Source organism: Bacillus rossius, chromosome 11 (genome assembly GCF_032445375.1).
Source record: "Bacillus rossius redtenbacheri isolate Brsri chromosome 11, Brsri_v3, whole genome shotgun sequence".
Lineage (NCBI taxonomy): Eukaryota > Metazoa > Arthropoda > Insecta > Phasmatodea > Bacillidae > Bacillus > Bacillus rossius.
The window spans coordinates 50,454,313-50,470,131 of NC_086338.1; the positions used below are offsets into that span (position 1 = coordinate 50,454,313).

A 15,819-nucleotide genomic window follows, 5' to 3' on the forward strand; every position below is an offset into this window, starting at 1 on the left:
ACTGTTACTGTTTCTGTTATTTTTTCAATTGTGAATCCAGCATAACAGCATAGTTCGCGAAATTTCATTGGCTGAAATTAACAGTAAGAATTCAATTGTGAACCGATTTCGCAGTTCGCACAGGTCGTGTGCACAGGTCGTGTGCATGGCTTGCTATGCACTCGCTTAATTTTTTTAATTGTGAACCCAGCCTGAATCCTCTATATTGAACTAATTACAAGTCGGAATATGTTTTATTTTATGCATATCTTATTAAACTATAATTCTGATATGTCTCAATGGCCGTGTTGTCAATGTATATGTTTTCTATACCAAAAGTCCGACCTGTCATGCTTTTAAAGTAGTTCTACCTACTGGAGTAATTTAATAATTTAAATTTAATGTTCTTGTTTAATTGAAAATAATTTATTTGAACACGTCAAATATTTATTAGTAAGGTAGATATTATCAACGAAATGCGGTGAAACTCCGTCTCGCCCAGAGATAAGTAAATCTCTGGTCTCGCTTGCTCTTTACATCATTATTCTCTGTAGCTAGAGTCTTACGTCCTTTTATAAATAATTTAGTTTAATCTATGGTTTGTGATTGTTTATTGTTTTTGTGTAGCGCATGTAGCCTACAAAAATGGCTGCAGGCCCAATTGCAGAAAGAAACCAAGGTAAATAAATCCACAACTAATAACACTTAGGTATAGGTTTTTGTTTGGATATGTACAGGTACTAAGTATAGGTTTTGTTTGGATGTGTACAAGCATTGCTAAACCGCTTTGGTAAAGGGTGCAAGAGCCTAGTGTTAACGGCTGTTCTCTCAATTCTTGCTCCAGTATGAAATTTCAACATAAAATTTATAGCATTTATGATAATCTATAATTATTCCTTCAGTGGATTTCAAAGCTTCGCGTATATCTCGGCCTGGTCGTCCTTAACCTGTCACATACCTCCCCCACCATTGTTGGTTCGCCATCTTTTATATCATTGTTATTTACTAGGTATAATAATTCCTTTTATCTCATCCCTTTCTTGTAATAAACCTAGTTTACATACAAAAGTACAGTACAGAAACGTGTATTTCCTTAAGGCGTGTTCTGCAATGACCCTAAGCGGACACGAGTAATGTATGCATGTACGTAAAGGCCAAGAAACAGTCCTCTTAAGCTTTTATACATTATAAAACAAGCACCGTAGCCTGGCTACGACAGACATAAACTTTACCCCATTACTTAGTGATTGTTTTAGCCTTTGCTGCTGTAGTTGGTATTGTGTAATCATAAGGAAAAAAATTAGTATAAAAGGATGAAATCCATAACAGCACAGGAATTGTGAAATTAAATGCTGAAATAAATTTTTTTTTTCTTCGGAAATTGCGCTGTGATTGTAATAGCATAACTCCATTAGGAAAACATAATGATATAAATTGTAAGGGTCGTGGCTTTTCTGTAAAAAAAGAAATTATAAAATTCCAAATGTTGTGTTTTTGAAAACTTCAAATGTTTCTCTACTGACCCTGAAAACAGTGTTTCAGAATTTGTGATGTTTTATGAAAAAATTGTTTAGAGGCTACCTACATTAGGTACCATGTGCAGTCACGCAGTCACCTCCATTGTACTTAGCATGGCCGATACTGTTTTCCACTGCCCTATTGTTTACTTGATAGTTGCTGCAACTTGATCTTGCAGTACTCCATCGAGCCTTAGAAATACAGCATAACGGAGACTTATAAAAAACAGAGTTGTTTATTGTTAGGTTACGGCTAGGGCAAAGATTGTTTTCCACCCTAGTAGGCAGTAATGTACAGACATTAGACATCCCTGTATTTTAGAAAACAACCTAGCCTATGCTGTATTATCAAGTATCTCTGGAGAACCACAGGATCAGGGAGGGATAACCCTCATGGAAAACAGTATTGGCTACGCTAATTAGGCACAACATGGCTGGTATCAAGTAAAGTATGGTGGTGGTCAAGTCACTTTACAGGCTACCTATTATAACCTATAAATGGTAATTTTTCAAAAACAGTTTGTAACTTTTTTTTTTCTCAGGGTTACTAGAGGTTTGTTTGTAGTGTTCAAAAACACATTTGAAACTTTATAATATATATTTTTTTAATCTGTGATACTATTTACCCATAATAAACTGAAGAAAATATACTTTGCTGAACTTAAGCTCTATCCGGCCGCCCAGAACAGAGAGCTTGGGACAGCAACAGCCTAAGTCATTCTACGCAACTATGGAAAAAATGCTTTACGAGATGTAATAGTCTACCCTTGGAACAAAAACAACTTTATATTACATACATGATAAGTATACTTTTGTATTAAACAAATGACTTAGCACTTTTTAACTCCTGCGAGATTTCTAGGGGCTGTGAAGACACTTTGTATTACCTAGCGAGAGTTTTGTATTGACAGGATTTCTATTAATGAGGTTTCCAGGGACGTAGCCAGGGGGGGGGGGGGTAGGGGTTTCACTTCCCCCCCCCCCCTTTAGCACCAAATCTTTAATTAATTTCATATTCATCACTCGAACAAATTTCATATTAAAATTAATAAAAATTTTTACCATTACAATATTTAAATTAAAGTACCGAAAACTGCTAAAATAGCACTATTTTACACCTTAAAATCCAAATTTTCCCAGGGGACCCACCGCTTTAATGCTTCTTAACACCCCCCATGCACAAATTCTGGCTACGCCACTGGAGGTTTCACGGTAATATACTCTGAACACTGCTCCAAAGAGCTGGGTCTCATGAGCGTGTCTCCCCCCTGTGGTGCCGCTTGCTTGCAGATGCGACCATCTACGTGGGGGGCCTTGACGAGAAGGTGTCGGAGGCCCTCATGTGGGAGCTGTTCGTGCAGGCCGGACCCGTGGGTGAGAGCACGTCAGCGGCCGCTCGGGGAAGGGGGGAAAAAAAACTTATTTCCGCAGGACGTCTACTTTCTCGAAAATCTGGGAATTTACTTTAAATCCTGGAAGAGAATAGATATTCTCTGGTGATAGTAATTTGAGGGGGAAATGTCATGCCCCAGCCTGACATCACTCACACTGTAATGTAATAAAAAAAAATGTTTTATTGCCTAGTCATGCACGCTATAAAATGGCCTATGCAAGGTTCTGTTAAAATTTTCAAGAAATAAAGAAAGTGGGGCGAGAACTAGACCAGATATGTTGAGGCTGGAGGTTGGATTTCTTTATTTTGTTCAGATAATAATTATCTGATTATTTTGCAATTATTGCAAAATATGTAAATAATTTTTATATTGTGTGTGTGTGTGTGTGTGTGTATTAGTCAAGGAATTTTGAAATTTTTGTCAGGGAAATTTCACTAACAAATTGTTTGGGTAGCCTGTTGTAGTAAAAAAAAAATATCTATTCAGGAGGAAACATACTGGGTGCAGTGTTGTAGATTTTCTTATTTATTTATAAAGCTCTTAACCAGAGGCGGTAGCTCGCCAGACTAATAACATGAAACCTTTAATTTACTTTTAATGACTAACATGAAAAAATTAATTTACTTTTAAATAAATGGAAATCAAGATAAATCAAATCGGTGGTAAGGTAAATAAGAAGAACATTTTTTAAAAATAATTTATATTAATTTTGAAAATATGCTAAAATGTGGTATATAAAAATGACAAAATTAAAAAGAAAAGTTAAAAGCTACTAGGTACAGAATAGTTAGACTTTCTTATGTTTCCATTATAGAAATTAATTTTTTTTACTATAAAACATTTTGATGTTTTAAAAAAAAAACTTATTTTCATTGGATGTATATTTTGTATAATTTATTGATTTTTGTTTGAGTTCCATTTTACCCCATCTATTGAACATAAATGAAATAAGGTTTAGAGCTATACTTTTAAACTACACCACTGGGGCTGAATTGGAGGTAATTTTAATTATTAATAAATTGTATTTTTATACATTAGCAGACACTCCTATAACAATTTTTGAATAAGGAGAATTTTTTCAGTGTGAGGGTGATTTAAAACTGAACTTTTCACACATTTACAATTGTATACATATGCATGTGCATTATTTATATATTTTTTCTTTCAATGAGAACTTTAATATCACTGACTTACAGCCAGCCCATTTACTTCTGTGTAATTGCATTATATCACAATCTTAAATTGCACAAAAATAGGGTATAAAGGAAGACTTTTTTTTTTTACACTAAAATGTTATTACAGGATACAGTCTACCCCAGGTATATATTTTTAAACATTTATACAGGGACATCATTGTTTAAAAGTTTGGCCTTCTCTGCTCTAAACTTGCTAATAAATGTAATAAAAACTTTCTACAACCATGAATTGCAAAATCATTATAATTTTAAAAGTGTAAAACTTATCCCACCAAAAACATTCTGAAAAAAAATTAGCCAAGTCTCGATGGAGCTGCTTGTTTATCTCTAAAAAGTAATGAAATCTAGACAAAGTCGTGCCAAGTCTAAGGTTCCTTACTGAGATTTTTTTATTATTATAGTTAATGTTGACACACAATATAAACTACTGACACTGAATGATACCAATCTAAACATTATTACATATAACTAGTATTTCATTTTATATACATAGATTAAAGCTCATCCTATTTTGAATTCATCCAGGATCATCCTGGGAATGTTAAGGGGAAAAGGTAGGAATGGAAAGGTATTTACAAAGATAACATATCTGTTAACAGTAGTAGTTGTATTCATTCCCGAAAATAAATTAGGTATAAAATGCCAATCTTCACTGGGTAAACTTCAGTTGACAAATTTGGAAAATCAAACAATAGAATTTTGTTATGGCCTAAAACAGTTGAAACCAGGGTGGAATGTTTCAGTTTCTATCTCCCTCTTTAAAGAGCTGTGGGACAATCATCAACATCAATCTTAAGCATATGCATACGTGCTGTATACGTGTATATATCTGCAAAACCCTCACACCTGTATTCCTAAGGGCCCCGTATATCTGGGCGCACGTACAGTCGGAAGAAACACGCAATTTTAAATTTCAAGATATCTGAGTGGTGTCTGTTTACGAAAAGCAACTAAGAATACGCTGACTGCGGATGAGTAGTTCTGTTTCCGTATTTCGTTTTAAATATTTTTACGAGAGTTAAAAATGGCTAAAAAAAAGTGTATCTTCAGAATAATTTGTGGGCATGAAAACACTTGGTACAGATTTTTGAAAGCACTCAGGGGACTTTTCATTACACCATTGTTTACTTCTCCACCACGTAATGTGGTTACTGCTAAAATATCATAGTTGTCCTGTACCCTACGAGAATACTGCACGCCAGTGTAGTAGCAGCAGGGAGCGTCGCACTCATCATGCATCAGGCCTCGTTAGCACAGATACAGCCACGACTAGGGCACTTGTGAGGAGATGCTAATCGTGTTAGCGTGATTGCCGGTTGCAGTGAACGTCCACATGCCCAAGGACCGGGTCACCCAGATGCACCAGGGGTACGGCTTCGTGGAGTTCATGGGCGAGGAAGATGCCGACTACGCCATCAAGATCATGAACATGATCAAGCTGTACGGGAAGCCCATCAGAGTCAACAAGGTAGGCCGCCATGCAAGATTTTTTAAAAATATGTTATTGTTTTCACAACGAACCAAGATGTCATTGATAGACTGGCACTATACTTTAAAAAAAAAAAAAAAATTGGTGCTCGGCCACCACTTGCATTAGAATTGAAGCTTCACAGTTACAGAAGTATAAAATTTGTAAGCTACAAAAATAAATTAAACTCATGCATAAGTACATAAGTATGTGAGTAAGGAGGTGTGTTTTCAGCAAGTAATATGATAATTAAAATAAAATACATAAATTTGCCTTTAATAAAGCACCCAATGGAAGTTCATCCTGAAGGTTCACAATTGAATCAGGAATTTGCAAAAGGTACCAAGTCCACTTTTTGAGCAAATTCGTGTTATACGAGATTCCGAATCTCCAAAGTGTTCTCTTTGCTGTCAGCAGGAAAAGGAACCAAGTCCTGTATAAGAAATACGATTAACGGACTAGTAAATATATGTGGAACTTGCAAAAGGTACCAAGTCCTGGACTTGGTACCTTTTGTTGAAGATATCAATCTCTGAACTTGGTATCTTTTGTTAATGAACATGGGCAGGGCATTATAATAATGTTCATTTATCAAGGTGTTGTTGAAGTATTTGAACAGCTACAGGGGTTGGTTTATCATACCTTTCATCTCCAGCTCCCAGGACAGTTGAGACACATTGTAATGCCTACAAACAAAGCTTACAGAAATAGAACTGTACCAATTAAAAAAACAAAACTTAAAGACATTCACAAATGTTTGCGGTACATTGCAGTTCATGATGAAGCTCTCACATTCTACGACAATATACTACATTGGCCTGCCATAGACTAACAGACATGCCCATGTATGCCACAAGTGCACTATTTTGTTTATGACTTACATTATTGTTTTTGAAGGATCTGTTTTCATGTTGTTTGTATTTATTTCAATAGCATGTACTAAGGTTCCACTAATCTATACCAATGACACTATGCATTCTCAGATGTGTAAATTTAATACTTAACATTTATTTATGGGTAAATGGTATCAGGTGGTTTTGTTGTAAAATATGTTTTTGTGTATCATATTAATAATTTTTGCATTATAATATACCAACACTGTACTATTATCGAACCAAAACATTATGTTCTATGTGCCATTGTTTGAATGAATGATACTTCATTTGCAAAAAGTACCAAGTCCACTAACTTTATTGATTTTTAATATATTTCAGACAAAAGTGTATATATGTGAATTACGTTTAAAATCATCACACACCCACAATACTTTCAATTGATCCATTACTGATAACCTGTTTCATTACCAGGTCGACAATAATATGTTTTCTGTTGTTTCCCAACAATCTACTTACTTGGACTTGGTACCTTTTGCAAATTCCTGATTCAATTGTAACAAACATGGTCGGGGAAAAAAACCTGCAAAGAGTCTACAGTTTTCTAACTCTTCTTTATTCGTTATCCTCCCTCCCCTTCATAGAGTATCCCACTTCTGAGCATTGCCGTTTTTGTTTTTAGTTAGTTACGCTCTGATCTCGACTTACCGTACCAGTTTTTAAAGGAGTGTCACTTGAAAAGGAAAGAAAAATATTACCTACAAATGAAGCACACAATACAGGACAGTACATCGTTCAACATTAATCAGTACATAAACTGCAAAGAATTCTCTGTTAGTAAGATTTATGCAGCAAATTTTGACCATCTACTTTCACACTGGGAACAACTACAGTTGTGTGTGTTGACTTAACCAGATAAGTTGTCACTTGTCTGGAAAACCAGGAAACATCAGGGAATTTCGTGAGCATCAGGAAGATGTTGGAATTTCATTTTGTGTCGGGGATTTTTGATTGTGACAGGGTGGCCACTTAACCTGGAAAATCGGGGAACCTTTAATTTGCTGTGAATTTTTTGGATGCTGGGAAATTGTGGGAAACCTGTGAATTTATGAAAGTCACAGGGAATAATTTTTTTGACCAAGATGAAAAACTGCACGTTGAGCCATTCCTGCAAACTGCGTCTGGTAGGCTACACCATTTTTGACTGCTGATGTTTACTACCTGACTTTTGCATCAGAAGTGACAGATATCAACACAATTGTCACTTCTTTTTTTCTGCATTTTTTTACTCTCTTCCTGTTCTCACTTGCGGTAATGGCTGTAGACGCAACACAATTTGGAAAATATTGCATACAGTAATGTGATTTGAGACATCAAAATCCGGAGGAACTCATGAATGGAAAAACCTTCTTAAATAGCTATACATGGAAATACTATACAGGTAATCAATTCCGGGATTATTTTTCTTTCTGTATATCAGTTGTTGCTAAAGTGTCTGCCAGATTTCTAGTCAGTCATGACGTTTAGTGAGACTGAGCGTAAATAGACAGACTGGTGTGTCAAGTCTCCTGGATTAGCAGTGGGCTTGCATCTAGAACCACACACCAAGGACATGTGCGTGGAGGGGGGGGGGGGAGGCAGGGGGTTGGTCCATTGTCCAACATTTTATCATTTTTTCTGCCAAATTTATTTACAGATAATTTTAATAAAAAAATTTACTTAAATTTTTTTATTTTATTCAAATTTGATATCAGAACAAAATATAAATATCAAAAATTATTAGCACTAAAATATTGATACCAAATATGTTTCAAAATATTGATACCAAAAAATGTATTGAAACAGAAATATTGAAAGTTCCGTTATATCAATATATTATTTTCTTCCCTACACACACCACTAGCAGATGCTTACAAAAAAAAATTCATCAAAGCAGAAGCATGATATTTGTTTGTGTTTTTTAGTAGCGATTATCAATCCCCACCATGTGTTAGGAGTATTAGTGGAAGATGGCTTACAAACTAATTTTAAAAAATATACTTGTGTTCTAGAAGGTATTTGAACCAGTGACCACATGGTTAGAAGTCAGGGCACCGACATGTATATCACAGGTAGTGGGAAAGAGCAACACCCGGTAACTTGAAACGTAAAAAGTTTAACTATCTTTAGGCTAGAATTTAAATTATGTAATTTTAAACAAAATTCCACTTGTCTTTATGTTGAAAGTAAATTAACTATAGTTTTTTTTTTGTTGGAATGAATGGCATGTAAAATTTCTACAATATTGTTTCGCTGTTATTTATTTTTGGTTATGAATGGTACATTAGAAATTTTTCAGTGAAAACCTGGAAATTTCAGGGAATTTCAAAATTTTAAAATAGTGGCAACCCTGTCTTGTATTTAGTGAGTTTTTAGAAATTATTCATTTAGACAGCTTATTTATCAGGTTTCCTATGTAAATTAAATTTTTTGTATTAAACACTAAAAAAGTCAAAATAGATATTAATTATATAATGTTGTTTTTCAATCAAATTAGCCATGCATTATTAGTAAAAATTAAAAAATAAACATTACAATAAATCGTACAGTATAAACCATGTAGATTTTTTTATCATATTAAAAATCATGTAAATTGTAGAGAATGTATTTTTACTGGTAATGTATTAGCTATATGTATTTTTTACATAAAATAAAGAAATATTTCCTTCCCCTCACTTTCTGGTTCTTTAAAAACAATTGTACAAATATAAAAATTATAAAATGAGGTAAATGTAAGCTTTATGTAAATAGGCAATAATTGTGACTTCAAAAAAGATATGTCTAATGCGTAAAGTGTAGAAAAATTGAGGATATGAAATCAAGGTACTGTGTTTGTATTTTAATAGTTCTGAAAATTTTTGGATGACATTTCAAAATTTTATAGTTTAAATTTTGTATCGTTCTAATTTGAGTGTGTCATTTTATTTTAGTTAGTACAACTTTCAGTAACAAACATGGTTTTGAATTCTTATGAAGAAGAATGATATACTATTTAACAGATTTTGCAATGCTTGTAACTGTCACATGTTGTACTGACAATAATTTGTGAACCATAATTGTGTTGTGACTTCTTTTATTTCAGGCATCAGCGCACCAGAAGAACTTGGATGTGGGAGCTAATATCTTCATAGGCAACCTTGACCCAGAAGTGGACGAGAAATTGCTGTACGACACATTTTCCGCATTTGGAGTTATTCTTCAAACTCCCAAGGTCAGTATTGTGTTGGGGTTTTTTTTTTTTTTGCCAGTACTTTTAACATAGCAAATACATTGAAATTCTGTAATGTGACACCAAACAAGCTGCTCGCGTTCAGATATTTTCGGTTGGTTTCTGGCTGTTGATCTTGGCCGGCATGTTGCATGACTGAGCTGTCAGCATTTTCAGTTCGCTCCGGATTTATTTATTTATGTCGACGTCAGTTTGGTGCAGTTAAGGCATGTACGCCTTCTCTTACGCTGAACCATAAGACATAAACAACCTACATATGATAATGTATGTAGGAATTGTATACAAATATCCCATTGTCACATGTTTTAGTTAAATTAAGTTGGTTAGAAGCTTATGTTAGAGATTTGTGCTCTCAGTAAATTATAACTATATCCTAGTCATGCAAATTAGTATGTGTTTGCCTCCTTGGTACATGTTGAGTTTAAATTTTGGGTTGGGTAAAAAGAGTTTCTTTAACCATGAAATATTCACTAAATATTCCTCCTCACAGGCACTTTAACTTGAGTGTGTTTCTGTTTCAGATTATGCGTGATCCAGAAACTGGCAATTCCAAAGGTTTTGCCTTCATCAACTTTGCGAGCTTCGATGCCTCAGACGCAGCAATAGAAGCCATGAACGGCCAGTACTTGTGCAACCGGCCAATCTCAGTTTCGTACGCCTTCAAGAAGGATGCGAAGGGAGAGCGTCACGGCTCGGCCGCTGAAAGAATGCTGGCGAATCAGAACCCGCTATCACAGGCCGACAGGCCCCACCAGCTTTTCGCAGATGCCCCACCTCCCATTCCCATCCCCCAACCACCGCCTCCAGTGTCCATGATGGGCATGGTGCCGCCCCCACCACCCACCCCTGGCATGCACCCTCCTCCCCCGCCTCCCGTCCCACCCCCTCCGGGCATCCCTCCCCCGCCCATGGCCCTGCCTCCCGGGGTACCGCCGCCTCCCCTCCCTCCCCAGCCCATGCATCACCCCGGGCACCCGCCCATGCCGCCCAGCATGCCCCCACCGCCGCTCAGCCGCCCTCCCATGCCCCCCATGCCTCCCGGGGCCATGCCCCCCACGTCAGGGCCTCCCGGCTCCATGCAGGGTAACATGCCGCCCGGCTCCGGGCCACCGCAGCATCAGCAGCAAGGTGGCATGGGCCCCCCGGGCATGGGCATGCCACCCATGCCGCCCCAGCAAGGTGGCCCGCCCCCTCCGAGGATGATGCCGCCTCCGTGGCAGGGGAACCAGTTCCCACCGCCACCGCCGCAGGGGAACTTCCAGGGCAACTTCCCGCCACCTCCACCACCCCCGCACGGTGAGTCCACGTTACACAGTCTTGGGATGTAGAGTTAGCACGGTGCAAGGGATCATCACAGCATTTGCCTATCTGGAAACATCGAAGTGACATGTAAATGGATAGACAGGGTTAGAATGGTCAGTCCGCCGTCTCTCTGTCTGTCTGTTTTTGCAGCAGTTTTAGACTGGCAACTAGATAATTTGCGAGTGGAATTGTTTTTGAATTCTACAATTTGACATTTAGAGTTTGTTTTGTGTTTACTTGACTGCACGGTTACTTGAATTATTTTTAAAATATTTCTGTGCAGTAGGGAATGTCAGCCAATCATAGTTAAATCGACATCTGTGTAGGATGCTAATGGAGAAGAATGCTTTATTTTAAGTTAATGTGACGTTTTCTGTGTTATTTCAGTCTGTGCATGGTTTTGTATTTTTTATTTATCATGTTTCCTTAAAACAAAGATATTTTTCATATAGTGAAGGTGAGAATACCTAAACGCTACTCCCGAAGTTGATGTTTGTGTGTTCGGAAATCGCTAGCCCTGTGACCCTGAGAATGGCAGTCAATAGCGTAGTCAGACTTGTACGCGCATCTCTTCCCACCTCGTATAGCTAACTGTATGCCACAGTACATCGGTTCTGTACCGAGTTGAAGCAGACTTAATGGCGTCATGCCCAAGGGTTCCCCCCCTTTTTTTGCCTTTTTGCCTTTAGCGATTTCGTGGTTACTGAAATTTACAGACGCGTTATTCAAGACTGGGGCAGTAAAAAAAACATTGTGCTAAATTAATTCTTGCAGTTTGAAGATGTACTAAGTGAGGGATTAGTGTACAGTGTTTTATCACATAATCATCACACTGTTATTTTAGGGCGTCAACATTTGGAAGAAAAAAAAATTCTCACATAAAAATAGCATGATGTTTTTGGTTCCTCTGCTAGATTCCGAGTGCTTTGTGTAGATAGTAAACATGACCTTGCCAAAGAACACAGGACAAAGCACAGTGCAACAGCAATCAGTTTTCAAGTTGTGCCAGGCTGTGTGGTAGTTATAATAGGAAAATAAAGTACACAATTAAAAACTTATTGAAGATGTTCCCGAACAATATGATTTCCCATGTTGGATTTTATTCATAAATTTTTTTTCTAGTATGAAATGAATTCATTTGTCGTTAGGATGTTACCGCATACTAATTTAATAAACAGAAAACTGATTGTTGCCACTGTGCAGCGCATATAAAAAGTAGCCAGCGCTAGTTGGCACCATTTATGTTCGGTACACTACGTTAGTTCCAGCTCAAAGTTTTCGTTTTTTCCATTTTAAGTTGAATGAAATATGTTTTTGTTGTGTGACTAATTAATTTAAATTGTTTGGCGTGCTTTTGTATAATGTTTTTTTTTTTTTTTTAATGTAACGCAACATGTTTAGTTTTTACGATAAACTTAACCCCAACAAAAATATGTGACAAGTATGCGATGAAACACGGTATGTGGTGAACAGCAGGCAAAGTGCAGGTGAGAGAGCCGATGTTTCCTGGTTGCAGGGGGACCACCGCCCGGCTGGAGACCGCCGCCCCCTCCGCCTGGTCGGCCGCCGTTCGGCCGCCCCCAGTTCCAGCCGCGGGGCCCGCCCCCCAGGGGCATGCGGCCCCCGATGCCTCCCCCGTCCCGCGGCTCCCGGCCCCAGCAGGGTGACGGCTACGACGGCAACTTCGACCGCAACTATGACAACTACGACAACAACTACGACAACAACTATGACGACAACTACGACAACAACTATGACAATAACTATGACAACAATTACGACAATGATTATGACGACAACTACTGAGCGGCGACGCATGAGTGTGTCGATGCCATCTGGTGAGATGCCGGTGTGTGTTTCCAAGTGAGAAGAGTTCTACAGAACCAATTTAATTATAACAACAACAATTACTACAAAAACTATTTGGCAACCTTGCGGTGCTGTGCTTCGGTTTGTACTGGCAAGTGGAGACACTACCTTAACATGGGTGTACGTTGTAACAATTTGATGATTGTACATCCTTACGCAGGCTCATACATTCTTGAATGTAGCATTTAATTTTATTCAACAACTTATTTCATAAACTTACTAATTAATGTTTCTTTATTTATGAACCATGTAGTAAATTTTTTTTATTTGTTACACCATGTTTAGAATGTTTCAATAAACAATCACAAATATTTGTCATGTGTTGTTTAGTGCTTTCTTTTGTAATTTTGTGAATCTTTGACAAATTGGATTGTATGGACGAACAACTTCTTTCTTAAAAAGAAACTATTTTTTGGACAGTTAATTAATTAAAATGTTGACAATGTAATCACGTCTCCTACATGTATGTGTTATGTTAATGTAAGATTATGAAATAAAATGTTCATAACCTGTTACTTTTTTTTATATATGAAATGTGTGTGGAAGTCTTGTTTAAAAAATTGTGCGATACCGGAAAAAATTTTCTGAATGTACTTGTTTCTCACAAAAGTAACTTTCTTTAGGTGTTCAGGGCTTCAGGGTACAATTGCCGCAGATGCAAAACTTTGCGTTACAATTGGTGTGTTGTCAGTTGACAAAACCTTTTATTAAACCAATCCAACACATTTTTAAGAAAAACATTTTTTCTCCTTATATTTGGTAGTTTTACGATAATTAGTGGCTGTCTTTTGCATCTACTCCATATGCTGCAGGAAATTGTAACCAGTTGAGATTGTGAAATCAACAAAGAAATGTTGTATGAAGTGATGATATGTTAATTTGCCATCAACATGAAGTAAAGTCATCTTTTTTAATTAATGAAAATTGTTTCCAAGTCATTGTACCTTCGGATTGTCTCCTTTCCTTAGCGTGCAGTTACATATTTTTACCGTAACATAAACACACAAAGTTTTGCTGAAAATGTATGCTGTTAATTATAAAAATATATTTGTTGTAATAATAAACATTAGTGAACAGACAAGAACAGAATGGAAATGCAATAAAGGTTTATGCAAAATACACATTTTTTCATTATATTACCTTTGAATTTTAATATATATGAAAGAATATGATTACTGTTGAAATGAATATGAATTAAAAACAAACATGAGTAGGACTTGATCCAGATATCCAGCGATTACAGAGCTTGAACGCTAATCACTAGACCACCGCCATCTCACGCTCTGAATCACAACGCATTGATACATGTTCGACGTGTAAAACTTTTCTTGCCATTATGTTGTCCTAATGGACTAATAAAAGTGTAAAAAGTTTGAATAAAATCAGTGATCCGAACATTGTAGCTTTCCCTTGTCAAAATGCCAGATGATAGCAATTTTGAAAGGAGCTATGAACGTTGGTTACCTCTTACACACTTATGAGTCTCTAGTAATACAGGTGATTTTATGGCTCAGATTGTCCTGATATTTGCCAGATGCTAAGGAGGTATGAAGGTTGGTTACCTCTTACACACTTAAGTGTCCCTAGTAATATATACAGGTGGTTTTATGGCTCAGATTGCTAAAAATCCAGCTAGTTCTACCAGGCAATTATGAAAGCTAAGGAGGTAGTATGAAGGTTGGTTACCTCTTACACACTTATGTGTCCCTAGTAATACAGGTGGTTTTGTGGCTCAGATTGCCAAAATACAGCTAGTTCTACCAGGCAATTATGAGAGCTAAGGAGGTATGAAGGTTGGTTACCTCTTACACTTATGTGTCCCTAGTAATACAGGTGGTTTTGTGGCTCAGATTGCCAAAATACAGCTAGTTCTACCAGGCAATTATGAGAGCTAAGGAGGTATGAAGGTTGGTTACCTCTTACACACTTATGTGTCCCTAGTAATACAGGTGGTTTTGTGGCTCAGATTGCCAAAATACAGCTAGTTCTACCAGGCAATTATGAGAGCTAAGGAGGTATGAAGGTTGGTTACCTCTTACACACTTATGTGTCCCTAGTAATACAGGTGGTTTTGTGGCTCAGATTGCCAAAATACAGCTAGTTCTACCAGGCAATTATGAGAGCTAAGGAGGTATGAAGGTTGGTTACCTCTTACACACTTATGTGTCCCTAGTAATACAGGTGGTTTTTGTGGCTCAGATTGCCAAAATACAGCTAGTTCTACCAGGCAATTATGAGAGCTAAGGAGGTATGAAGGTTGGTTACCTCTTACACACTTATGTGTCCCTAGTAATACAGGTGGTTTTTTGGCTCAGATTGCCAGATATTATTTAAGCCAGTAATCTACCAGGCAATTATGAAAGCTCAGGAGGTAAGGTTATTGAATACAATTTATGTACTAAATGTGTAATAAAACACATATTTTATCAGTTTTCACTAGGAAATTATGAAAGGAAAGCAGGTATAGATGGTAAAGTTCATTTTAAATACCATTTAATTTATGGTAGCTAACCCTGCTCCTTAGTACTCTTCATTTTTTCTTTTCCCAAAACGATTAGTATTTACTCGATAATACTTTTAAATTATGTGTTTTCACAACATTTGCTAACTGTTGCTATTAGTACTATATTGACAAAAGCATACACAGAAGAGGGTTAAGAACCATTGTATTCACTGTTTGCTTTCATATGCTTTCCTTTTGTTGGGTGGAATAATAGTTTTTTTTTAAAGATTAGGGATAGGATATATGATATATACCATCTCCCCTCCCCTCCTCATTTTGTCATAACTTTGATATAACATAAATAAGTGTGGGGGGGGTTTCCGACTACCCCCCATGCCTTTTTTTCTCCTTGTTCTGCTGTATTTAGTTTGTGACTTGTGGCAAAGAAATAGCAAATAGTAACAAAGAAAGTACATTTAGTTAAATTATTTCTGCCATTGAATGTTCATTTCTCTTAAGTACATCTTTTTACAATTTAAAAACTGATTAC

General features: G+C 36.8%; 1 protein-coding gene across 1 annotated transcript; it reads left to right on the forward strand.

Annotated features, from left to right (window-relative positions):
- Positions 1 to 549: 549 nt before the first annotated feature.
- Positions 550 to 13,750, forward strand: LOC134536947 (splicing factor 3B subunit 4). Its single transcript, XM_063377057.1, has 6 exons — positions 550 to 658; positions 2,787 to 2,870; positions 5,409 to 5,554; positions 9,509 to 9,637; positions 10,177 to 10,951; positions 12,474 to 13,750. Exons 1-6 carry the CDS (start codon positions 625 to 627, stop codon positions 12,761 to 12,763), a joined length of 1,458 nt encoding a protein of 485 aa, XP_063233127.1. The 5' UTR covers positions 550 to 624; the 3' UTR covers positions 12,764 to 13,750.
- Positions 13,751 to 15,819: the final 2,069 nt, after the last annotated feature.

Excerpts from the sequence above, each read along its gene's own strand:
- LOC134536947 (XM_063377057.1), top strand. The coding sequence starts at position 625 with ATGGCTGCAGGCCCAATTGCAGAAAGAAACCAAG. Across the intron at positions 5,555-9,508 it reads AGCCCATCAGAGTCAACAAG|GCATCAGCGCACCAGAAGAA; the intron begins GTAGGCCGCCAT and ends CTTTTATTTCAG. Across the intron at positions 9,638-10,176 it reads TTATTCTTCAAACTCCCAAG|ATTATGCGTGATCCAGAAAC; the intron begins GTCAGTATTGTG and ends TTTCTGTTTCAG.